General features: G+C 40.2%; 1 protein-coding gene across 7 annotated transcripts in view; it reads right to left on the bottom strand.

Annotated features, from left to right (window-relative positions):
• Positions 1-851: 851 nt before the first annotated feature.
• SYDE2 (synapse defective Rho GTPase homolog 2) overlaps positions 852-26,141 on the bottom strand; it is a 56,702-nt gene continuing 31,412 nt past the window's right edge. For 3 of the 7 annotated variants that reach the window (XM_039485979.1, XM_039485973.1, XM_039485978.1), the window contains 4 exons: positions 24,142-24,268; positions 14,188-14,369; positions 11,655-11,886; positions 4,027-6,331 (listed from right to left, as the gene is read on the bottom strand). In XM_039485979.1, coding sequence (XP_039341913.1) covers positions 5,829-6,331; positions 11,655-11,886; positions 14,188-14,369; positions 24,142-24,268 — 1,044 coding nt within the window. In that variant the 3' untranslated portion in view covers positions 4,027-5,828. Of the gene's footprint in view, positions 1,068-4,026; positions 6,332-6,940; positions 6,998-7,913; positions 8,278-11,654; positions 11,887-14,187; positions 14,370-24,141; positions 24,269-26,141 lie in introns of those variants that run through there. The other 4 variants (XM_039485976.1, XM_039485977.1, XM_039485975.1 and 1 more) reach the window with 4 other exon arrangements.

Genomic DNA, 26,141 nt, shown 5'->3' with positions numbered 1-26,141 from the left:
CTCCATCAAAACAGGGGCGGCTCTAGCCATTTTGCCGCCCCAAGCACGGCGGCACGCCGCAGGGGGCTCTCTGTTGGTCGCCGGTCCTGCGGACGTGCCTGCGGAGGGTCCGTTGGTCCCATAGCTCTGGTGGACCTCCCGCAGGCGTGCCTGCAGATGCTCCACTGGAGCCGCGGGACCAGCGGACCCTCCGCAGGCACGCCTGCGGGAGGTCCACCGGAGCCTCCTGCCGCCCTCCCGGGACCGGCAGAGCACCCCCCGTGGCATGCTGCCCAAAGCACGCGCTTGGCATGCTGGGGTCTGGAGCCACCCCTGCATCAAAAGCTCTTTAAGACGGAAGTCTCACTCTTTCTTTGTCCCGGGGTGGAATGCATTACAGATCCTGCACTTCTGTCTCGTACTTCTCCCCCAGAAACTTTAGGCATGCGTCGTGGGGGTCGCCTGTTAGCATAGGCTTACTGCAGGTTCTGCAAAGCTTAAACCCTTGGGACTGAGGCATGCCCCGGAACCCAGGGGAAGGGGAAGGGATTGGGGGGTAGCCCCACCCTCAATACCTTATCTACAAACTACAACTACAAACGAACAGCTACTATAAACACTAAGGGAAGCACTTGCTATGCAAGCGACCGCAGTTCCAATGACCATCACTGGTGGTAAGAAGGAACTGAGGAGGGGCTGGGTTGGCAGGGTCATATATTCGGCGCCATGAAGGCGCCACTCCAGGGGGCTCCACCGCCAACCCGACGGGTGCTGCTAGGGGAAAAACTTTCCAATGACTGTGCACACAGCACACACACACCTAATTGGAAACATCAGAGTGTTGTGGGTTTTGGTTTACTGACTCACACCCTTTTACTCCATATTTATTTGATCCTCTCAGCACATACTACATGGTCGCTGTGCAAAGTTAATACAGACTTTCATAAATAGCTTATGAATAGTTCACAAACTGGAACTTCCAAGTGTCTCAGTAGTTACATCTGACAGTCTTGAAACAATACTACTTCCTGCCAGTTGTAGTCCAGTAGAGCACTCTGGGTCTTCAGAGGCTTTTTTGATCAATTAAACTGAAAGAGAAAAGGGAAAGAACAAGCTGCAATAAGGGCAGTGCTTTGTCAGGTGTTTCTTTAGAACAAATTCAATGGTGCTCATATTTGCAAGATGACCACAGAATAAGAAGGTTCACAAACGCGCGAGAGTGCAGAACCAAAGTGCAACGTGACCTGGGGAGTTGTGGGAGCTATGGTCGGGACAGTCACCAGTAAGATACATAAAGACCTATACCTAGAGAGAAGAAATAAACAGCACAGAAACAAACTAGGCTCTGGAGAGTAGAGGTTTAACCAAGCTGCCACATCATACCCCGCCCAAAACAAATTTGTTTTCATGTTGTCCCAAAATCACCAAGCAGCCTAGTTGTCAGTGGGAAGGCCTGTGATTGCTAAAGGGAGACTGAGAAGAAGTTGAGAACCACCAGCTTCAAAAATTTCGTTCTTCCAGTTGTTGTGGAGGAAACAAAACAGCTGAGTGGAGATTCTCTCTGCTTCTAGCCTGGAGAACTCACATCAGAAATCTCACAGCAACCAGACCTAACCTCACCCTTTCCTCAAACTGGGATAAATAAATGCCCAGAGGCAGGCCTGGCTTCCCGGTCAACCATAACATGTCTAAATGGAAGTATTCCAGCTTTACTTCTCCAACTGCTTCAAGTTCAGACAGAGATATTCACTAGCTCAGCCAGGGTAGGAGTGTCGACAAACAATAATAAACACCTTTGTTCTGAGGGAAGCAGCTGAAGTTTCCTTCGCAAAGCAGGTGCACATTGCTATGGCTACTGAGATGTATATAGCCAGAGACACAGAATAGCTAACTGGACATCATCAGTGATAGATTCTGCCCCAGCTTTGCCACTGTCTTACTGTATGACCAAGAGCAAATCAGCTAAACTTTGTGTCTTAAGTTTCCCCATATGCGAAATGGTCCTTACCTTTGAGATCTACTGATAAGTGTTGTGATCATTTTGTAAGACAGTGGCTAAGCATTATCAGAAGTACAGATCTTGGTACCATTCTCCTATTTCCACTGGACTGTAAATTAAGTCACTTGATTGGTGCTTTCCCCAAGCATTCTGTATGTGCATCAACAGACACATGTACAAATATATAAATGACCACACTTTTCTTATGGAAAAGCAGTTTGCGTGGTAGTGAGTTGGGTAAGATTTCTTAACATGTTTCTGTGTTATCTTCATTTGCATCTAACTTCTTCATTATCTGGGACAGTAGAAAGGCCACAAAGCTCAAAGAGAGTCTGCCTGTGCATTCTATTATGTTCTCTAACATCTAGGTTTTAAATCCCTTCTGGTAGTAAGAAGCCCGGCAGAGTGTAAAGCACGGCACTACCACCTTCATGAAGTATACTGGAAAAACACACAAAAATGGGGAACTCAAGAAATTGTAGTTTATTACTAAGGGCTTGGCTACACTTACAAGTTGCAGCGCTGGGAGTTACAGCGGCGCTGGTGCAGTGTGTGTGTGGGCCAGCGGTGGAGTGTGGCCACACACACCAGCGCTGCAGTGTGGCCACACACACTCCAGCACTTTCACCAGCGCTGTGCATTGTGGGCAGCTATCCCACAGGCACCTCGTCCCATTCCCGCCCATTTTTGGCGCTGAGTATTGTGGGAAGGGGAGGAATTGTGCGGTGTGTCGCAACCCCGTGTGCCAACGTGCATCCCATCATTCACACTTTCCGGCATTCACTCTTTCCGCAGCGCGGCTCTTTTGTTTTCTGTCTTTGTGAATCGCGATGAATCTGTGGCAACCATAAGCGTTTCAGGGCTTATCCATGGAGTTCTTTGGGAGTTTTGTCTGAGTAAAGACTGCAGAACCTGAGGCTCATCTCTTGTAGGCCATGAAAACCTATTAGAAGAAATGCTCATTTCCATTTTGCTAGAACTACGCTCTTCTAATCCCTGCATTTAACTTCCCTGGTCATGGGGAATTCACATACTAATCCAGCTCTTTAAGAATCTTTTACAACGCTAAGTCTGACAGAAGGATGCACTTGAATATTATTATATAAACAGATATGTGAATAGGCACAGTATATAACAAACAAAATGTTTACAGGACACCAAAATATTACAGGATGTTGACATAAAACCATTTAAATGCAAACACAGCAACCACAATCATTCAAACTGCAAAATAAATTTTGTTTACCTGCAGCGAGATCCCTTATACAAGATCTCTGAAAAGGGAAGCTTTAGTATAATTAAACAACTCATGAGCTTGACATTAATTCAAGTAATTCGTTACAGGTCATCTGATTACTGTGTTCTAATGTTAAGATATTAAAGTTTAAATTAATTTTGATAAAGGAATGTGTTTGCTGCATAAAATGTTAATGCAATATTCAGACCAGGAAATACGACTGTACATTAAAAAATAAAAAAAAACAAAGACATTTCCACCAAATACTTTTGCATAATGGAGCCGTTTGTAGTCTATATTGTAAACACAGAGAATTTAAGAAATAGTCTGGTTTACCAAAGAATATTTATACAAAAATATTTTAATACGAAATATATTTATACAAACTATATGGAAACTGATTGTCCAAAACTGTCAGCATATCTTTGTAACATACCAAGAACAGCCATCAAAAACACTGGTTTTCAAAGTTGCTTACAAAAACAGATGTAAAAATGCTATTGCATTAATTTTTTTAAAATCCTATGTGAATGCAAATGCAATCTAGAAAACAAAATTCTCCAAGTGACTGAAAAAAAATTTCTGCAAACCACTAGAGTATCTATCGAACAATTAATATATTCTGCCAAAACATAGATATGTACAGTAGATATCTTAAATGAAAGTATATTAAATAACCACTTACAAGACTTGATCACATTTATTCTGAATTCAAATTTTTATTTAGAATTAAAATTTATAGTTTAAAAATTATACACATTCTGTATAAAAGTTTAAAAAAATACATTGATTTATTGATAAATGTGTCAGGTTAAATTTACATTTAAAACAATATTGTATTGCATATTTTAACATTTATAACAAAAATAAATTAATGAGAATGAATAAACCATTTGAAACCATGCTAAGATATTCCTTTAGAAAAAGGTAGTAAAATTGTACCCTAATTCTCAATGTCATTCTACTGTAAATAAATAATTATAAAACCTGGCAATATATAGAAGACTGTACTAGCTAAAAGCACTTACCAGAGGGCAATAGGAAAGATATGGAAGGATGCAGACATAGTGAAAAGAAAGAAGAAAATTAAATCCTATACTGCTAGTTGATTAAGACTGGATGTTTGGATTCTCAGTAAAAATGCTGTGAGTTTGTGCCCTTTTGCTTGTTATGATGTTACAAAGGTGGCTTGGGATTTTTTTTTAAATTTAACAAATATTTCCTCAGCTTTTTTTATTTTAGAAATTCAGTTACCTGCCATGGAAGACTCTAGATGATGGGAGCTTTGACTGTATTATGAGATCACAGATACCAAGGAAATGAAATCTGATTAATTGAGAGGGGATGTGATTTTCCTTCTGACTCTTTAAAACTCTTGATTTTGTTTGTTTTGGTTAACACTTATTTAATTAAAACACTGGGGTAGGGGGGACTGCCTTTCATAGGTATTTATCACCTCCAAGTTCCCAATGAGCATCTGAATCATGCAAGATGACCTTCAAAGGTATTAAAGATTTAACAGTCTGCTATTTCTAAGATAAAAGAAAAAGCACCCCCCCCCCCCAAAATAAAAGCTTTAAAACCCAAAACCCTTTCAGACCTTCTTCATACGTCAGAAAGGATTAAAAAAAAATAGCATAATCCTTTCCATCCCCCTTCTTTGCTTGAAGGGCACCTTTACAGGGAACAGACAGGTTCACTGGAAACACTTAGGAAATGCTGGAATACTTCTTAAAATTAAACTGGATGGTTTATTAATGTAGTTAATAGTCAACAGCTGTGAACTGAAGCACAACATGTGACACAAGGTCATTTATATTAATCATTCACTATGTCCTCTCTCGGCACATATTTCTGTGCGTAAAATCAAATGCTACATTGCTCAAGTGAATCCTTATTTTGGCATCACAATGTGGAGCTATTTAGAAACGGTTTCCTTATCTAATTCAGACTTCCCGCTTCCCAATATAACTATACAAACATGTACATAAATATATACAAACAAGGTTAGAAAAATATTTAATTTTTGCAGGTTTAAATAATTACTGAAAAGTGTTAATACAGGAATACAATAATATTTTGTACAGTTAAACTTTTATATATGTATAAAAAGCATTTTTTCATAGCAGCCTTTGCATTGCAAATGAAAAGGTGACATAGATGGGAGAATGGGATCTACCTAAAGTTCATGCTGCAAATCACAGGCCAAGAAACACTAATCCTCTACTAAGAGGAATGTCTGTACCAGGTATAAAGTTTCAGGAACGAAGAGTGCTGTTGCTACACAGAGCAGACAAAGATGGCACCTTCGCTCCTGTCACATACTGTCCAAGCATCATAAGCGCATAGTACCGTGAGGGGGCGGAAATCACTTCTTCCTAACATCATTTCGCATAGTCTAAAAGGCCAACTTAAATCACTGAGGGTGAGGCCAATGTATTCTTCTAATGAGAAGAAAAATTATCCACAATAATGGATTGGCTAAATTGGATTTGTTTATCCAAGGGAGGCCACAGATTATTCCACAATGCATTAAAAAACCACAGACAGACTTTTTTGAGGAGGCGAGTGGAGGAACAGGGAGGTATCAACAGCAGGTATCGTGTAAGGAAATTAGTAAGTAATATTTAGTTTGTTTTTGTTGAGTTCCCGCTCCAAGTTTCCTATCAGAGTATCAATACTTTCTTGCAGGTCTTTGAGGTTTACTCTGTGGTCCACTGCTGAATCTATTGTTTGCATTGTCAAATAGGTCTGAAATGTATGCTCTTTAGACCTGGATTTTGCGTGTTCAATCAGTCTATCTGGTCCATCTACTTTGCTGCAATCTTCCCCACTTTCTGTATCTTCTGAAGGAACATCATCATAGTCTGCTTCATTTAGAGTCTCCTTTGGATCCAAAAAGTAGTTTTCCCCACAACTGCTCCAGTCTCCTGCGTAGCGATTACTTGAGGGACTGTCTAGTCTGGCTGGTCTGGGCCTACGTACCCCTGACATTTCAGTACTGCTCAAATCCAACATCTGAGGCTGCTGCTTCTTGGGTCTCAGATAATTCAATGACGACTGGTTCCCTGGAAACACGTTTGAGTATGTTGATTCTTTGGCAGCTGAACATTGCACTAGAACAAAGAAGATGTTTAATGAAAATCGTAACAATCATACTGCTAGTAGAGACCAGCCACGAAAGGTTGTCCATTTATTTCACTCTACTTTACACACTCAAAACATGCATTAATACATGCAAACTTATGGCCAACACATTCCACTATTATTTTTTTCTGCCATTGTCTGACATCACTTAGATTAGAAGGAAAATCTAATGTAAAGCCCAGTTTTGAAGATTCATGCCATATTTAATCCGCAATTGAAAAAAAAAGTCTATATAAAAACAGAAAACTTCCAGAGCATTGATTAACTCACGCAGTTGAGTTAATCACCATCTAGCTATGGTCAAATAAAAGCAAACAACTTAGCTCACAGGCCTCTTCCAAACTAAATGGTGCAACAAAACACAGGCACAGCATGTAGAAGTTAAAAACACAATAAAAATACCACTTTGAGAAACACCTAGAGAAGCTGAAGGCACATCAGAGTTGAACTCTTGCATTTCTTTTTTGTCTGAAGTTTTATGCACTACCGATAGAAGCTCTTTTGTATTAATTTATCTAAGCAGCCATAACTCCATGTCAAAGATAAAATACACTCAAACAGGTTTGAGGGTTTGTTACCTGAACTCATGATTACACAGCATAAGTTACTAAGACTCCTCCTCTGTTATCGGCTTCCTATGGTAAACAGTACAAATATTTTTACTGACCCATGCCTCCTAAATATCTGAACTTTTTTCTGCTGTGCAGTGGACTATTACCTCTTGAAATTAAACAAGCAGGTTATGCATTCTCTTTCACTGCTAGAAATGTAGCATACACAAATACCTAGAGATTGGGACGATTCCAACTCGGTCTCTTTTTAATTAACGTCCTCTATATTTAAGCATAAACATAAGAACGGCCATACTGGGTCAGACCAAAGGTCCATCCAGCCCAGTATCCTGTCTACTGACTGTGGCCAATGCCAGGTGCCCCAGAGGGAGTGAACCTAACAAACAGGTAATGATCAAGTGATCTCTCTCCGGCCATCCATCTCCACCCTCTTGACAAACAGAAGCTAGGAACACATAAAGTCTCAGTCCTGGGAGGTCTCAAATATTCTCCTCTCTGGACCCATAACTGGTCTCTACGCAAGACATTAGTCTCATTTTAGGTATACCACAGTAATCTTCAATAACTTTCTTGGCTTTTTGTTTTATTTTACATTAACAAAAGTCTTTCTGTTTGGACTTTGCTCCATTAAGACGAAGGGTCCATGGATTAACAATAACTTGCCAGCTTTACACCCTCCCACTAAACAAGGACCATTTGTTTTCACTTGGAAAAATAAGGAAATTAAAGTATTGCACAACATGTTTATTATGAAATTTGCTATATCTACAGGCAGATTAAGTTTGAGACTAGACTGTGATCTTTCCTTCTTGAGTCAGATATTTTTTTACCCTCAGAAGAATGATTTACATTTAAGCATTCATACTTTACTTTAATTTCACTGTAGTCATGGTTCTGCATAGTTCTTGTAAACCAAAGCTACTGTACATTATTGGTTAAAACCCCACACCTTAATTTGCAACTAGAAATACAACCCATGTTTTCATTTCTGTAGGCTGAATTAGCCAAAGCTATAGCAGGCAGCTCCATTATTAGTCAATGACTGCTGAGTCATTATGCTAAAGCACATCCACAATGAAACAGGTGTACATTTGTTTCATCTTGAAGGAATAGGAATCCTGGCCTCCTGAGTGTGAAGGCAGTGCCATGACATGATCATTGCCAGACCAGAAGAATATGGAAGACCAAGCACGGCCATTTATCTTTTTGATAATCAGCTGTTCCAGTTCTTCTGATGGGGACATCTCCTCAGGGCCTTCAACTGGCTTCATAAGATTGCTGCGACAGTCAGAAGTATCACTGGCTCCCCACAAAGTGCTGGTCTAATGGCTGAGAATATCTGACTGGCAGTGAGCATTAGAAATTGCAATATCCAAAACAAAACCACCCCAAACCAAACAGATGAGAACTTGCATACTTATACTGGGTTATTCTTCCCCTACACAATTTAAATTTCCTAACAAACTCATTGTTTCTATTGCCAGGATATAAAGCGTAAGTAGGTGCTCACAGACAGATGAGTGCTGCAGTTGTTGTAGACCTTAAAACGGCATTAGCCTCCGGTGCAGAGTGATTTTGTGCCAAACATTTTTGTCAGCAGCAGCACTGATCCTAGTGATATTCCCAGGGTGGAAGTTATTGCTTGTGATAGTGATAAAGAGGTACACACGAAGGCTGAGTCACTGTCTCTCCCACAATATTATTTATACTGATCAGTATCTAATATAGCACGGGAAACCTTGGGGTACTTTTAAAAAACATTTCTCCATGGTTCTTCAGAAATTTGGAATTTTTGTGGTAATTTCAAACAGGCCTGCAGAAGATTCTTGTATTTCCCTCTACTTGTTTATTCATCCTACCCCTCGCATTTCACAGCTCCACCCAAAGACAGATTACACCTTCTCAAACAATTCTCTTACTTCAATCATTCTAACGACTCTCAATGGATAACCACCAGAGTTACTAGCTAGATAAAGCAGCACCCACTTTGAGATCTTCCCCCAAGAAAATACGAGCTAGGGCAGTGGTTCTCAAAGCTGGTCTGCCACTTGTTCAAAGAAAGCCCCTAGCGTGTTGGGCCGGTTTGTTTACCTGCCACGTCCGCAGGTTCGGCCGATTGCGGCTCCCACTGGCTGTGGTTCGCCACTCCAGGCCAATGGGGGCTGCGGGAAGCGGCGTGGGCCGAGGGATGTGCTGGCCGCCCTTCCTGCAGCTCCCATTTGCCTGGAGCGGCGAACCGCAGCCAGTGGGAGCCGCGATCAGCTGAACCTGCGGACGTGGCAGGTAAACAAACCGGCCCAGTGGGCCAGAGGCTTTCCCTGAACAAACGGTGGACTAGCTTTGAGAACCACTGAGCTAGGGTACACCTGGTAGAGTTACAAGATTAATATTTAAAAAATTGGATTTCATATACTTTTACTTCAAAATATATTAGTAAAAAACAAAAACATTAATAAACTTTTGAAGTTCACCTTTATTCCCACTTATGTAGTTATCATGTAATAAACTGCATTCATTGTGCCCATATGCCTGACCTGCACTTTGTCTGCTAATCCATCTCCCCCTCCAGGAGAAACACTTAAAACGGTATCACCTTAAACTTAAAATGGTTTCAAACGGCCATTAACTTTTATTTATTTATTCTTGCACAACTTGCCAGAGAAATATTTAATTCTTTCCTTCACACAGTCCTGAGTTCCAGGATTCCTTCCTGGTGGTTTCTGGAATTAAATGCTTTCAGAACCATCCAGTTAGAAATTGGGCAGCTCTCTCCGTTGAGAGTTGTCTGCAGATAGAAAGAGCTGGAGAACCACTGCTATACATCACTGGAAAAGGGGAGATTCCCCATTTTCTAAAAGGTATAGCATTTTTATTCTATCCTAAGCAGACGATAGATATCAACCTTGAATTCAATTGTGACATTATGATGTATGGGAAAACTATTTTAGGTAAATTTTTAGGTTTTGTAATAATTATGATTTTCCTCTCCTTCCTGGTCCTGTATTTTGACTCTTGATTTATTGGCAAAGAGATTCAGAAATGTTTGAGAATAAATATTTGTGTAACAGATTTTCTGTAATAAGCGTGGCATATGCAGAATATATGATGGCCTTCATACTTCACTTATACCTGAATCACTTGCCATCCCAAACACATGCCAGACATTTCTTATCTATTTGCTGTTAATCTTACATAAAAGAACAAGGATTTCTTCTGTTTGAGTTAAAAAAAATAATCTCTGCTGGTTTAAACCTCATATCAAGTAGTTTTATCCCATATTTCAATGGTTACTTTACTGCAAATCAGATAGTTTCCCAAGAGGCTTTAGTATGTCCTAAAGGCAAAACAGATGAGAAAATATTTCATGAAATCACTATAGTTAACCTCTGCAATCTCAAAAATGAAAATGTTCATTCTGTGCACATTTGAGAAACACGTATTAACAAGCAGGTAGGTAATGGAAGAGATTACTTCTGATCACTGTCAAAAAATCAGATGACTATGAAACTAAGTGGGCTTCAATGATTATTCATGTTAGGAAACGAGATATAGCAGAACTTCATCTTCCACCCACTTACGTATCTCTAGGTGACTGATGGATTCTGTTGGCCAGGGAATATTTAACGATTATAAAAAGATACTAAAGAACCCCACAGTAATCTTCTCAAACTCCAGTTTACAACTATCAGACTATAACAGCTGAGCCTGTTACTGTGGATTACTGTAGTGTTTTCATAAGGGAAGACGCCAGTTCAATAGCTAGCTACTAAGCAGGAGAGAAAGTTAAAAAATAATTCATAAGGGGCCTAATCCAAAACCCACTGTAGTTAATGCAAGTCTTTCCATTGACTTCAACGGGCTTTGATCGGGTCTCTGAATACCTGAGGAAATGAGAAGTTGGCAACATCCTTCCACCTCTGAAGCACAGATCTGAACAGAACTATGACCTTCACTTGCAGTCTGGCAGGTTCATTAAAAATAACAAAGTTTCACTTCCCTTCTACTAGAGCCTGTTCCCAAGAGCTGCTAAGCACATGAAACCCACAATGAAGTGAATGGGAGTTATGGGTGCCCTGCACCTCTCAGAAATTGGCTCATTACCTATCTCCCCAAAGCCTTCTGCTACACAGTTGTATAGATGGAATCTCAAATTCTGTCTGGGGCTTCTAGCCACTACTGTAATAGAAATAACAATAATTCAGCAGGTCTGTCTATGAAATTTAAGAACCCATAAAACCAAAAGAATCTATACCTGTTCAGGCCAAAGCCGGTAAAATGCCAAACACATCAGAAACCCGAGTTAGGTCATCTGTAGGAGCATTACGCCATTAGGTGAGGTTTTTTGCCTTTTGTCTATTTCTATTATCACAGTTGCTTGAGAACACCACACACAATGCACTAAAACAGCTTTTTGTATGTGCACTTTTAAATCTTGTCATTTTCAATTGGTAGAGAGATCACCAAAGCACAGGATCTACCACTGAATGATACAGTTTAATAAAATAACAGTTGGATACAATAGATAATAAAATTACTGTGGTCTCTTTAATCACCAAGTTGTATGTTGTGACATATTAACCTATGACTGAGAAGAGTCCCAATACCATTTGTATACCCCGTAAACCATACTCTATAGTCACACAGTAAAAGATTTGGTTATATTTTAGGATCTGACGATGTTGCTTTCTCATCAGACAGAATTTTTCATAAACTTTATTACCTGGCCATAGCTGGAGCAAATAATGAAGAACTTCTATGTGTTTTTTGAAGTCCAGGGCACAAGCAAGCTCTTCTGAATCTGTAAAGACTCTGTTATTATGGTTTGAGGTCTCCTGCCTCTGGCTCAGTAAGACAGGCCCAAAACACACAGCTAAATTCTGGCACGTCATCTTATTTACTTCATGATAAGATGCCACCAATTTCAGGTGATCCAGCAGCATCTTTAGGGTTGCCTAAAATGAAAAGTTAAGTTTCAGGTAACTAGATACAGCAAAAATACAGTCCGTTATCATCCTATGGCTGTTGTTCAACAGTGCTATTTTCAAGGGTACTTGTCACATACCCTACAACACAATCACTTGCAGTAGCTAAGCACTGAACATCAAGTTGCATTGGACTCCATTACAGTGCAGGCTGGTTAAGACAGATGTCTTGGGTAAAAAATTTCTCTCTTACATGACCTCTGATGTACGTGTATAGATTTTCTTACAGTGAAAAGAGGACACCAGAGAAAGAAAATAAACTGAAGAAGCAGCAGGGACATAAGAAGTCAGTCTGGCTTGATAAAAATAAAAATTGGCCTCTGTCAGTTTTCTGGCCACCCAGGTCTGCCTTAAGTGGAAATGACTTATTAGAATTACGCCTTTTTCAGCATTCAAAATGCTTAGCTTCCAAAGATTATTTTGCAAAGGGGCAGTGTTTTTCATTTAACATTAAGGACTAGATTCTGGTGCTTTTACTCATATTGTCTAGCTCCTTACCCCAGTGGTAGTTCCACTGAACAAAGTGGGACTAGAAGAATACGATATTACTCAACATGCGTTACAGATGGCCAAATCTGGCCCTACATGAACTGAGAATTCTTTAAAACTACTGGATTGTCAGCCACAGACACTCAAGTCCTAAGTACTACACCCCTTAGTTAGAAGGGCAACTTCTAGGAATAGTTGTAATCTTGAAGAAAGGGGCTTTGTTTATGAATGTGCAACTCCATAAACACCCCAAGGAGGGGTTAGTATCTGCTCAAAATGTTCAAGGCTGCTCCTTTAATCTCTCCTGAAGAACACAGATCGTCAGGAAGAGAGAATGGTACCTCAGGCAATACATCACATACTCATAGGACAGGGTGGCCAAACTTACTAACCCTCCAAGCCGCATAGATAATCTTCAGAAGTTTGAGAGCTGGGTGTGCCTGTGTGGCTTAGGCTTCAGCCCGTAGGGAGGGGAGTCTCGGGGCTGAAGCCTTGAGCACTGGCAGTCATGCCCCACCAACATGCCGCAGGGCAGAAGCCACAAGCTTCCCCCCACCCCAGTGAGGTAGGTGGAGAATGGGAGAAGGTAAATGGAGGGGCTCTGTGAGCTGCACTTTAACTGTAAAAGAGCCACATGTGGCTCAGCCACCCCTGCCATAGGATGTGCACCTCAGAGCAATGGCACTGTAATGTTATGTGTTAAACGGTAGGACCAAGAAGTTAAGCAGCCTTTGAACTATCAATCAGAGAACAGAACAGATGTACAAACATAGAAGCAGGACCTGCTCCTTTCACCACCTCAGATGCAGTCCTCCTCGATGGAGAATGAGCATTCATTTCTGCAACACAGACTATCTGCTGTCCAGGGGATTATTTTATTACTAAAGCATCCATCCTGAATTCTGGCACTTTACAACACAAAAGTGAAAAACCAACAAACAGCTGGCAATCAAATCAATAAAATTTTCTTAAAAGGAACATTAATTCATCTTTTAAATTAAGGTAATAAAATACTTAACACAAGCACATTTGCTGGCTAAAGGTTAAACATTTACTATGTTCTACTTTGCTTAAAAGCAATTTGCTTGTCCGTTTGCAGTACACACATTAAACAATCAAATCAGTTCTCATTCTTTAGTTTTTCTGTTAACAACCTTTAACTTTTACTCTTGTAAAATATATTTATGCCAACATTAAACTAGGTTAAAGTTTTATTGCACTGTTAATAATAATAATTCAGCAAGAGGGATTTACAGAGTGCCTTTCAGACTGAATCCTCCCACAGCACTCCACAATCTACATACAGGATTCACTTTGCCTGTCAAGGATATGCTGATTGCAGTATTCTCTTGGCTGGAACACGGCAGCTATTACATTACAACATATGGCAGCTTATAGCCCTATCTCATATGTTTAGATAAGAATGCAGTTACTCAGGTAAGCATTGGCCAGGATACCCAGGATAACACAAACAGCGATGAGACTTTAATACAGCTCATAGTCAAGATCTCCCTTTTAACAATTTTAAAAAATACCCGTATGCCATTTTTAAGTCCGTTTTGTACACCGGAAGAGGTAAAACACATAAAGTACAAGTTAAACCCAGCAATACAGACCCTAAAGTAAAAGGCAGCTTGAAAGTGTTATCTATCAAGTGGGTATTTGGGTTACAGATAGAAAGCATAAGAGCTCAGAGGCATTTTATGTGTAGTCTAATAAAGAGTTCCTTCCCTTTCTGCAACTGGCGATTTATTATCATTTTAGGTGGCCAATAGTACTCACCTTTTGAACATCTGGCAGACAATCCAAAAGGGCCACGGTATGCTCAGAGTCACTTGGGTCATTTTCACAACCGCTTGCTGTCATTTTCAAGGGATTTTTCATCATGGCATCTAATACTGTTTCATAGAGCTGCTTAGTTATCAGGGGAGAGGGCAGCTCTCTTAGATAATCCTTGAGGACACCTTCACAAAAGAGACAGGAACAGATGCATTTAACAAGCTGCAGACTCTCACATTGCAGAATTTCTTGGGAGTGGCAAGGCACATAACCTGCACTCCTCCCACAAGAGAATTCGCCAGGATGTTTTCTAAATCTTACATTTGCAGGGAGGAAATAAGAATAGGCTAAAATCATATTATTTGGGGAGCTCCCAAAGGCTTGAATTACTGGGAGTGTCATTGCCCGGTGATGGTATTTCATTACTTCATAATATTTTGAGGCTCTGGAAACTTTTTCAAGTATGCTTATAGCACTATTAGTACTAGACTTACCTCAGACCTCTCTCTTATATTTACTGTAGTATCTAAGCCAGGTGTGGGCAAACTACAGCCTGCGAGTTGGATCCGGCCCACCAGCTGTTTTAATCCGGCCCTTGAGCTCCTGCTGGAGAGCAGGGTCTGGGGCTTGCCCCGTGCCAGCCAGGGAGCAGAGTCGGGGGCTGCGCCACGCAGCTTCTGGAAGTAGCGGCATGCCCCTCCCCAGCTCCTACGCTTACAGGCAGCCAGGGGCCTCCGTTCTGAATGCTGTCCCCGTGTCAAGCACCACCCCCACAGCTCCCATTGGCCAGGAACAGCAGCCAATGGGAGCTGCAGGGGCAGTGCCTGCGGACAGGGCAGCATGCAGAGCCACCTGGCTGGGCACAGAGCCATCTGGCCACGCCTCGGCATAGGAGCTGGAGAGGGGATATGCTACTACTTCTGGGAGCCACTTGAGGTAAGCCTGCATGCCTGAGCCTCTCCCTTGACCAGCCCCAATCCCCCTCCTATACTCTGAATCCCTCGATCCCAGCCTGGAGTACCCTCCTGCACCCCAAACTCCTCATCCCCCAGCCCCACCCCAGAGCCCCCACCCCCCACCCAACTCTCCTGCCCCAGCCTGGAGCCCCCTCCCACACCCTGAACTCCTCATTTCTGGCAACATCCCAGAGCCTGCATCACCAACCAGAGCCCTGACCCCCTCCCACACTGCAACCCCAATTTTGTGAGCAATCATGGCCCCCCATACAATTTTTAGTCCCAGATGTGGCCCTCAGGCCAAAAAGTTTGCCCACCTCTGATCTAAGCTCTTCACAATCTTTAAATGAATTTATCTTCACAACATCCCTGAGAGGTAGGAAAATACTATTATCCCCATTTTACAGATGCGGAATAGATGACGCTGCAGCATCCCAGGTTTTAGCATGGGCTGTACAACCCTGTCTGGAACCCTGGGTAATTACCCAGGTGGCTAGCTAGGTTAAATCACAGCCTGTGGTTGCAGTGTACACATACCCTCAGTGATTTGCCCAGAATGTTTGTGGCAGAGCAAGACTTAAACCCAGGTCTCCCAAGCCAGTCCCCATCCATTGAACTATCCTTCCTCTATTTTTGCAGTGCCAGTATACAGAGAACTTTAGAAACTGCCTATGTTGTGCACAGTAGGTGCAGTAATGACTGCTAACATGAGAGCATTTTTCTTCTCCATGATAAAAATCTCTCCAGTTCTAACAGGTCACAAATGCATTCCACTAAAACTTGTCATATGCAATTCATACCAGTATAAAATTCACACACAAGAATGAGGATTCTTTGCTTTATTTTGATGCAGAGCTCTCTTTCTCTGACATTTTCATAGCCCAGGACACACTAAAAATTTGAAAACACTTTAAACACCCCCATTAATGACAGAACTCTAGCTGCCCCAGAATGAGTTATCTTCCTCTCTCAATGCAGGATTATTCATACAAACAATGCTTCTCATTGGTGTTCAGGGCAAGTTTACAAGTGCATCAAAATTGGGAGTCTGCCCTCACTGGGATAAAATTGCTCACTTGCTCTTCCCGGGTCCCTTTTGTTCTGCTCCACGCTACTTGCTGGCTCTGCTGCATGATAGTGCAATAGAGCCTTTGTTAGGCTCTCAACAGTGCTATTTATTACACCAGCTCCTCTGCGTTGGTGGTTCTACCACCTTCTGTAAAAGACACTGTCCTTCCAGAACAACAGCAGTGCAGTACTACTGTCTAGCATTATTCAGAGCCAGAATGCCAAGAGAGAAAATAGAATAAAAGTTCTTAATTACTCAAATAACTACTTTGCCTTTACATTCACTTACACTGAGGCCCACAGAGAGTGTTTTACCCAGGTGAAGGCACCAGAGGATGCCTGACATATGAAAGGTGCCTGGTACTCCCAGAGGAAAGATGTATGTATGGGGTGAGCCCATGCACACATGGAAAATGCATGCTATCAGTGATCTCATCCACAGCTCTCGCAAGGGTAAGTTGGAGAATGTCAATCCAGGATTCTGCCATTTACAAGAAGTAAGGAAGGAGCAGAAAAGAAGCTGCTAGTAGCTTTCCCACATATCTGCTGTCTCAGGAAGGGAGAGCTATAGTAACTAGGAATGACCTAAATCTCTCTGCTACACCAAAGCCTAGTGACACATGGCTTCATGTGTGCCTGGTGATTAATTCCTTTCCTATTCATCTCATTGTTTCTTATTATGGTTTATAAAATGTGCCCGATTGCCAAGAATCAATAGAAGGCCATGCTCTGTGTACTAACACTAATCCAAAGCAGAAAAGAGCAGCCAATCCCTAAAACAAAAAACATCAACCCCATCCAACGTCCCACTTTCTAATCACCTGGAGCATTTATAGCTGCTGCACTTGTCAACAAGTAGATCAATGGTCACAGAATGATACGGCTACAGCAGCCATTCCCATTCATTGACATTTCCACTCAGCACCTCTTTGGCAACTATATGCCCAAGCCCAAGAAGTGCAGAACTCCTGCAACACTCACTAAACATAAGAATGTACCAAGATCACAGGGCTTGTCTACACTAAGCAGCTTTTAGCGAGAAAGCTGTGTCGACACGGCCTTGTCGCTAAAAGTCAGCGTGTGTGAACGCTCTCTTTGGTATTTTGTCAGCACTTTTGCCAACAAAATACTTTCAGCCCCATGAGCGGCATTAGCTTTGTCGGCAGGAGAGTGCACCTGCCGACAAAGCCGTGTTCACACTGCCACTTGCGTCAGCAAAACTTTTGTCTTTCACGGGAGGGCTTTTTTAAGTACCTGTGAAAGACAAAAGTTTTGTCGACAATGTTGCAGTGTAGACGAGCCCACAGACATTTGCAGCAGTGAATGCAAGGACCTACTTCTGCACATTTTCTTGATCCCAGAAAACAGTAACTAGTAGAGAATTATTGCTATTAAGGGCTTGGCTACACTTGCAGATGTAGAGCACTGAGAGTTATACCTGCCTTTGGGGACTGCAGCAGGGAAAATGCTGCCATGTGTTTACACCGTCAGCTGCAAGCGCACTGGCATGGCCACATTAACAGCTCTTGCAAAACCACAAAGAGCAGTGCATTGTGGCAGCTATCCCAGTGTGCAAGTGGCTGCAACGTGCTTTTCAAATGGGGGGAAGAGGGGATGGAGTATGACAGTGAGCATGTTGTGTGTATGTGGGGGGAGAGCGTGTTAGCATGTTGCCTTGTAAGTTCAGACAGCAGCAGAGCTCCCCTCCTTACCCCCCACACTCACAACAGCAGCATTCCACACTAATGGTTTGCTTTGTCCTGGAGCAGATAAGCATGCAGGATGTGAGAAACGGAGCTTTGAAAGAGGATATCTGCATGCCTGCAGCCGATTTCAAAACAAGAGTGGCCACTTGACTTCAGGGGATTATGGGACGTTTCCGGAGGCCAATCACAGCACAGTAACACAATACCTCGTCCACACTGACACTGGGGCGTTTCAGCCAGGGCACAGCAAGCTTTATGCTTCTCGTGGAGGTGGATTACCAGGAGTGCTCCAGCTGCAGAATCCAGGCACTCTACGTGCCTTGCCAGTGTGGACACATCGGGAGTTAGGGCGCCCGAGGCTGCTTTAATGTGCTCTAACTTGCAAGTTTAGCCAAGCCCATGCAGGGACATGCAGATGACCATTTATAAAAGTCATTTTGGACAGGATTGGGGTAGAAAGAGAGGAGGAAAAGGAGAAGAGAAATGTGATTCTGTGGGATGCCAACAGCCAGGAAGCATTTCATTATACCTGCTTCTCTATGAGCCTCTCCATCTGCCTAAAATAGAATCGAGGGCAAGGGCACAGGGGAAGTGGGTGTGAGGAGTTAACCTCAGCATTTGCAAATTTTTGTAAACAGGTCTAAACTCCTGGCTAATACTTCAGGATGAGTACTATTTCAATTGCTTACAGAAAAAACAAGAGCACTAATCATAGCCACTTGGAAATGACAAACACATGCCTGGTATCTAGAAGCAAAAAACCACAGTATTACAAAAACAAAGAAACCACCTAAAGATGTGTAGGTTTTACTTCTCTCTCCACCCTACCTCTTTTGCCACTCATTTTAAAAAAACTAATTAAAAAATCACTCTCGGTGCTACAAAATGTCCAAGCACAGTATATCATACAAACAACCACTTTAATTAAGATACAGCTCAGTTAAACATATTATAATCTGATATTTCATTTTAGCTAAAACTCCTTTTCATAAAGTGTTACCATAATTAACCTAACAAATGCAGCCTCCACTTTGGTTAGTGGCAGCACCTGGCATGATAGAGCTGGAAGCAGGAAATAAGAGAGGTATAATTTTAAGTATCTGCTAAACATAGGACATGTCACTCCCCAAACCATGACAGAAATACCATCACTTTTGTGTTCTTTAACAAAGCAAGAGTTGTCACAAATCTCAGTGCCAAGCCTGCTCTATGAGCCAGCTGTAAAGTAAACTGTCTCATTAAATATTTTGTTAAAAATTAATTTCGCATAAATACAGAGAGTGGGGAGATTTAATTTTTCCTCCTTAGATAGTCTTCATACATGGAGTATAACTATTACAACTATTATCAATCTTTGTTCTTATTTCTTTGAAAGAAAAGTAAAAAAGGAAAATGTACTGCATTGAAACAATGTTAAGAAAGAACAGTTAAAATTGTAGCAAGTCAGAAAATGGGGAAGCTAAGATTCCAAAGAGTAACATTAACTCGCCTCCCATTACACAAATGTACTATTTCCTAGTCCTGTTTTTCTGATGAGTGCAACATGGGCAAATTAACGCTGCCGTTGAAAGCACAGCTGATTTGTTCCAGTTTTAGCTGTATAACTATCAGGGCATTAATAGTTTTTAACATTAACTCTCCTAGGTTTTTAAAGCCTATAAAAATAAGAAAAAGAAAAGAAAAGAAAGGGCAGAGGAAAAAGGGAAAAAAATAGATCTGGAGCTTTTCAGTTTGAGAAGATTATAAACTCCTTGAGACAAACAGTCCACACTTGAAGCCAAGTTCTGCTCCCATTGAAAGCAATGTGAATTTCAAAATTTACGACAACAGGAGCAGGCTCTTACCCACAGACATGCTAAATGGGTGTGCATTCCTCAGACATGCATCTAATGTTATATCACGCACACTCAGTACACAGCATTCAACCCAACATATATTTAAATCAAAATTTTTACTCTTCCTTTAAATTTGTAAACACATCCTTTCAAGGATCCATCTCAAGATTCAGGTTACAGCTTCTTTATTGCTGTGGTCCTCTTCAGAAAGCAAGGCTGTTTTTATATTACATATATTATTGTTTAACAGTGTGATTGATTATATATATAGCTGTCAAGCAATTAAAAAATTAATCACAATTAATCGCACTGTTAAACAATTGAATGCCATTTATTTAAACATTTTTGGATGTTTTGTACATTTTCAAATATATTTATTTCAATTACAACACAGAACAAAATGTACAGCGCTCACTCTACATTTATTTTTTATACAAATATTTGCACTGTAAAAAACAAAAGAAATAGGATTTTTCAATTTATCTAATACAATAGTCCATATAATAGAGTCCATGGTCACGGGACCAACCTCTCCCCCCTTGCCCCACCTCCCAGGATAACCTTCTCTTGCTTATTCCCTGAACAACAGAATAGTTTTGAGCCATGGAGTGCCCTTTGACCTCTCAATCCTTTTACTGTACCCTTTGCTAAATTAGCCCTGCGAGAGGCTGCAGTTATTTTTATGAATCTAAGCTATGCTCTCCTGATTGCCAGCTCACTGCTGCTTTCTCCTTCACACAACCACTCACCACACGGAACAAATTTAGACAGCAAGCAGAAACCACCATCCACTTCATTAATTTCTCATTTTTCTGACCCACTGAACTGTTAACTGTATTACATGCTTTACTCAGAGATGTGAATTCACATGGATGGAAGCAGACATGATGCAACAACATTACTACTGGCTAGCTCCTAAAACCGGCAGCCCATTTTATTTTGAGCCACGAGCGCATTTAATTGTGTGTAAGCCAGTGCCAGCCTCAAGAGCATTTCTCAGTCAAGACTTAATCATTAAATGTTCATTCTTTAGGCTTTGGAGAGCTATCAAAAGAAAATATCTTCATAATGTTTTGAAAACAACAGTGCTCCTCAAATTTCAATATGGGCCCAAATAAAGCACTAGTCTTCAAAAAGAGCTAAGATTTATGATTATTCATATTTTAGGGAACACATGATTTGGCTTATAAAAGTATAATCAGCCTTAGCATTGCAAACACTACAATAAAACATTAAGAAACCTGTTCTTCAGCAACAAAGAGATAATGTAGGTGAAATATGCACTAACAGATACTTATAGATAGGGTGACCAGACAGCAAGTGTGAAAAACAAGACAGGGGCTGGGGGGTAACAGGAGCCTATATAAGAGAAAAAACCCAAAATAGGGACTGTCCCTATAAAACCGGGACATCTGGTCACCCTACTTACAAATAAGGATGGAAAAGTATGTATGATGCCTCTGATATGTCAGGAGGCATTAGAGGTTCATCAAAGACTGAACTGTTTAGATTGTAACCAGTGACAGAACTGGCTACAGTTTGTGGAAGGTAACTAGTTCAGTGTGCAGACACATACAACAACCCTGCCAACTGTTAGAGAACCAGTGCATCGTGAGTCTCAGAACTGCACAGTTGAAGAGGTGCTGTAGCAAATAATTTTTAAAATGTGATTCCTTAAAATATGCTTTTTCTTCAGAAACAAAGCAGCATACATTTTATAATGTATAAAAGCATATCTGATTCTTGCTTAAAAACAAAGACCTCAAAACGGTATGCCTTGTACCTTATGAAAACAAAAGTCAAATGCAAAAAATTAAGAAGCTGCAGTAGTTCAAAACAAGTAGTCAGGAGTACAGGAAACCCTGCACATTCAAACAGATGTAGCTTAACAATCAAGAACAACAAAAGCATGCACCAATGTATTTTGCACAATTAAAGTGATCTTTTGTATTTATCCTAGGGTGACCAGACGTCCCGGTAAAATCAGGACTGTCCCGATATTTAGGCGTTTGTCCCGCATCCTGACTGATGTTTGGTCGGGATGCAATTTGTCCCAATATTTCGCACTCCTGGTTTTGTTTTTTTTTGCTCCGCTGGCAGGATCCATTTTGGGGGGGGGTTGTGCTCTGCTGGCAGGACCCTCCCTCCCCCTCCATGTCCCGATATTTTCTTTATCTCATCTGGTCACCCTAATTTATCCACAGTATTGTGTGATTGTACTGGAAGGACCAGACTAGTTCAACTGCAACACCAGGGCTTTCTTTCTATACTTTGCACTATCCCAGGTCAAACTTGATCTTAAATCAATTATAAGAAATACTTGAAGTGGTGAGTTGCACAGGTAACTGGAATGCTATGAAATATTTAGGGTTGTCAATTCTGGTTGGACATACTCCTCACAATTTCATCACATGACAATCTTTAATTAAAGATTAATCTTTAATTTCTGTAGACTCCAGGACAACCCTGGAGGCTTGGCAACCCTAGAAATATTGCTAGTTTTTCTGGATGTGGGTATGACCTGTTTCATAAATCTCCCATGTGTCTGAATTGCTTCTGTAAATGCTGAAGGTTTATAGTATATGAGGTTTTATATTAAGGTGCGAGATGCTATTTCAATTTTTCATTGAGCCAAAACTTGTCTCAGCAGTACATGGGTTTGGCCATTACTTAGTTACAGCCCACTATTAAGCTGTTGGTTTCTGATGTTTGACATAATTAAACTCTTGTTTCTATTAGTTAATTCACAAACCTAAGCAACAACAGTCATCTGCATTTCCAGTGCTTGTTTACAATGATCAAGAGCAACAGAGGACCATAACAAAGTCCTGAAAGAAGCTGGTCCTAAGAACTATCATCACGTTTTTCTTGTGAATTTATTAAAAGAAGTTAAATCAAAGAATATTTTTAAAAAGCCTGATGAGTGTTCATTGTGCAACCTTTCAAAATAAAGAATATATAATTAAATCCAGTATCTTGCCTCTGGGAGTAGCCAGTAACTGGCACTGCTGGAGAAGGCAAAAACCAACAATGAAACTAGCCAAGGTAGCTACAGTAAATAGAGTTGGTCAAATTCTATTCTGCAAAGATATTATTTAGCAAACACCATAAAATTAATTGCATAAAATCTGCTGATAAAGTTTCTTCTATTCACCCATCCTTAGCAGTAAGTTACTTTTTTTAAATATGCATAAAATAGAAAATTGACTGTTGGAAATTAAAGTACCAAACAATTAAACAACACAATTGTTATTTCTTTACAAGTGACAGAGGGTGTTGTAGCACAGCAAAATTTGCACCGGGGCTATCACATGCTGAGTAAATTTTCAAGCTCTGAATGTATATGAAGGAAAGACTCCATTCCAATTTCTGCAGACAATCAATTTATACCATGAAGCCTGAAAATAGATTACTAATATTTGTTATGTAAACTAAGGTTAGTCATACAATTATTCCACTTTTAAAAAAGCCAAAGATTCCTACTACTAAATGTTACAGGTGAAATGCAGAGTATATACCACAAAACATTTTGGTTTATTTCCAGAAGGCTATCCAAACTAAGACTCATCATAAAAATTGTCTCAATTCTCCAAACCCTTACCAGTAATCCCACTGAGTGACAGGAATATGAACTACACAGACAGATAAGACTTTAGATAAAATGAGCCCCAAATTAATTTTCTATAAATGATCAACAAAAAAAAATGGCTAATTATTTCCCACTGCACACCTTGAATTTCTATGCACTATTCACTAATCTAGCTCCCACCTAAGTCAATGGAAGTTTTGCTATTGGCTTAAATGGGCGCAGGATCTGGGTCTAAGGACCCAATTCTACAAGGCCTTATGGACATGCTTAACTTTCTGCATTGTGAGTAATCCCATTGAAGCCAATGGAATTATTTGTAAAATTAGCACAAGGACTGGGGCCTAAGCTCATAAATAAGACAAGTTTCTTTGTACTCTCCCGTGTGGCTATATCCACATGCTGTCTCGTCTCTTAAGATTGTAGGATATTTGGAGCAGGGACTGAGTTTTTGTTCTGTGTTTGAACAGCATCTAGCCCAATGGGGGTATTGGTCATGACTAGGTCGCCTAGGAGCTATCACAATACAAAGAATAAATAGTTTTAAAGGTTTGGCACACCACGGAGACCTCCATTCTCTTCAAACCTCTATCCACAACTCATTACACTGTTTCTCTATCACTGGCACATCTCATTTTAACATGACAAAAGTTAGGATTCATCTTCCCTTTCTTGTTCAGCAAAATGAAGTGTAGCTAATGGATTGTCTGTGTTACTCTCCAATGAGCCATTTTAAAGCACAATTTTCTATATTTAGATAGGGATTTTTCATGGTTATATATGAAAAACAAAAGTAAGTGCATTACCTGTTATCACATTAATATCTGGGTATTGGTTTTCACAGAGAGTAACAGCCTTGCTATCCCTCTCAAACGCCTCTCGAAGCTCTTTCTTGACTGCTGCTGAACCACATAATCGGTACAGGCCTACAACCTAGAAGTGAAATCATGGCCACACTGTGACATATTACCCATTACAGAGCACTAAGTAGCACTACTCAAATAACTGGTATGAAAAGAATGAGATTTTTACAATGTCTTCCATTAAGGATGAAAAAATGCTCGCACCCAAAAACTTAAGTAAAAAACAAAAGCATATGGCAAAATCTTGTAACATCAAACAGCAACATGTTATCACTACTGTACAATATCCACAGTCTGGGTTATAATAGTAAACAAATAATAATGTTCTCGACAATACTGAAACTCAATCTCATCAGTTTGTTTCTATGGATGCAGTTAATATCCACAGCCACACATATTGAACCATTATATCTCTGACAGAAAGTGATTTTTATTAAGCTATTGGTTTATCATTGAGTCACTCAGGAAGAGCACAAAAAGGCTTCCATGTACCCATAGCAGATGCTAGCAATGTTCTGTTTAAGAATAAATGTTTTAATAAACTCTATCTGATAAAAAGTTGCAGGACTTAGTGTTAAATATTAGTGTAAAGCAAACAACTCCCTCCCCAAAAGACTATTCATTTTTACACACCCACACACAAACCCTTTTTATTGACAAGGAATAGGAATAATGTCTTAACCACCTTCAGTGATTTTTTTATAATCATTTGTAAAGGAGCACTAGAACAATAAGCTGTTATACAAAATGGAAAAAAATTATAAAGTCTTCACATTAATCTAAGTGCTCTTTGCTGCTCACTGTCTAGTGGCTTCTTTAAAAAAAAAAAACTTCCACACTCATTTTCTTCTGTTGTGATACACAAACTAGAACTCTGATCACATTTACTCTTTATAACCACTGGTGAGTGGGTGTATCTCAATGAATAACGCAAAGTTGTGCAGGTGAAACTGCAACCCTCTTGCTACTCTGCTTGTTCAGCTCACCGCTTTTGTGCTAGTGTAATTGTTTAATTCGTAATACGTTAACTCATTTGAGTTTAAGCAGAAAATCATTTGGATTAGAAAAATTTGCCTTGGACTTTGTAAGGTAATTCTACAGATATTAGTCTATTGATGATTAATAGGCCCTTCAGTAAACAAGCTTCGTACCTATGAAACCTGGCCACAGATTATGGACATTAAGAAACAAGGATATGTTGTAAATCAATTTACAAAGAAATTATTTCAATTTTATTTTGTTAAGTGAGTAATTTAGTATTGACACACTTGCTTTCACAGCAAGTAACTATATCATTACCAATATTTAATTATATTTGATGATATATCTGCGGGGTATCAAGAGACAACAGATGTACTCTAGCATCAGGTAACCAAGAAACAAATTTGAGAAGTGTTAAGATATTATACCAACATATACATTGTTTCAAGATACATGAACACTTTTATACAAAGCAGGAGGTTATATTTCCTAAAGTAATCTAACACATTCAGGTACATAGGAACGGTATCTATACACGATTATCATGCATCAAAGAGTGTTTGGCGCATATATTTCTACACGCTCTAACTTGATATAGTTATTATTTTAAAAACAACTTTGTATTTTGGTAACACTCATTCTCCCTACACTTCTCAAACGTTAAAGAACTAAACCTAAAACCACCTCTAAAACAGAGAGTTATTTTGATCCCTCTTTTACTGACTGGTAAACTGACTAGTTTGTCTAAGGCTACAGAGTGAGTCATGAGCACAACAGAGACTAGAACCCAGGAATCCTATATTATATATGATGGCTTATAAAAAGGGGCATTTGTTTGACCATATGCTGATGGTGAAATAAGTTACCAGAATCCAAAGCCCACTAATGTAAATGAAGAGTTAAGAAATGAAGGCAATGGATGTTACATCCATATAACTGAAAGCAGAAATTATCAATGTATA

This window comes from Mauremys reevesii, linkage group 8 (genome assembly GCF_016161935.1).
Source record: "Mauremys reevesii isolate NIE-2019 linkage group 8, ASM1616193v1, whole genome shotgun sequence".
Taxonomy (NCBI): domain Eukaryota; kingdom Metazoa; phylum Chordata; order Testudines; family Geoemydidae; genus Mauremys; species Mauremys reevesii.
This window is presented reverse-complemented; position numbering and strand designations above follow the sequence as displayed.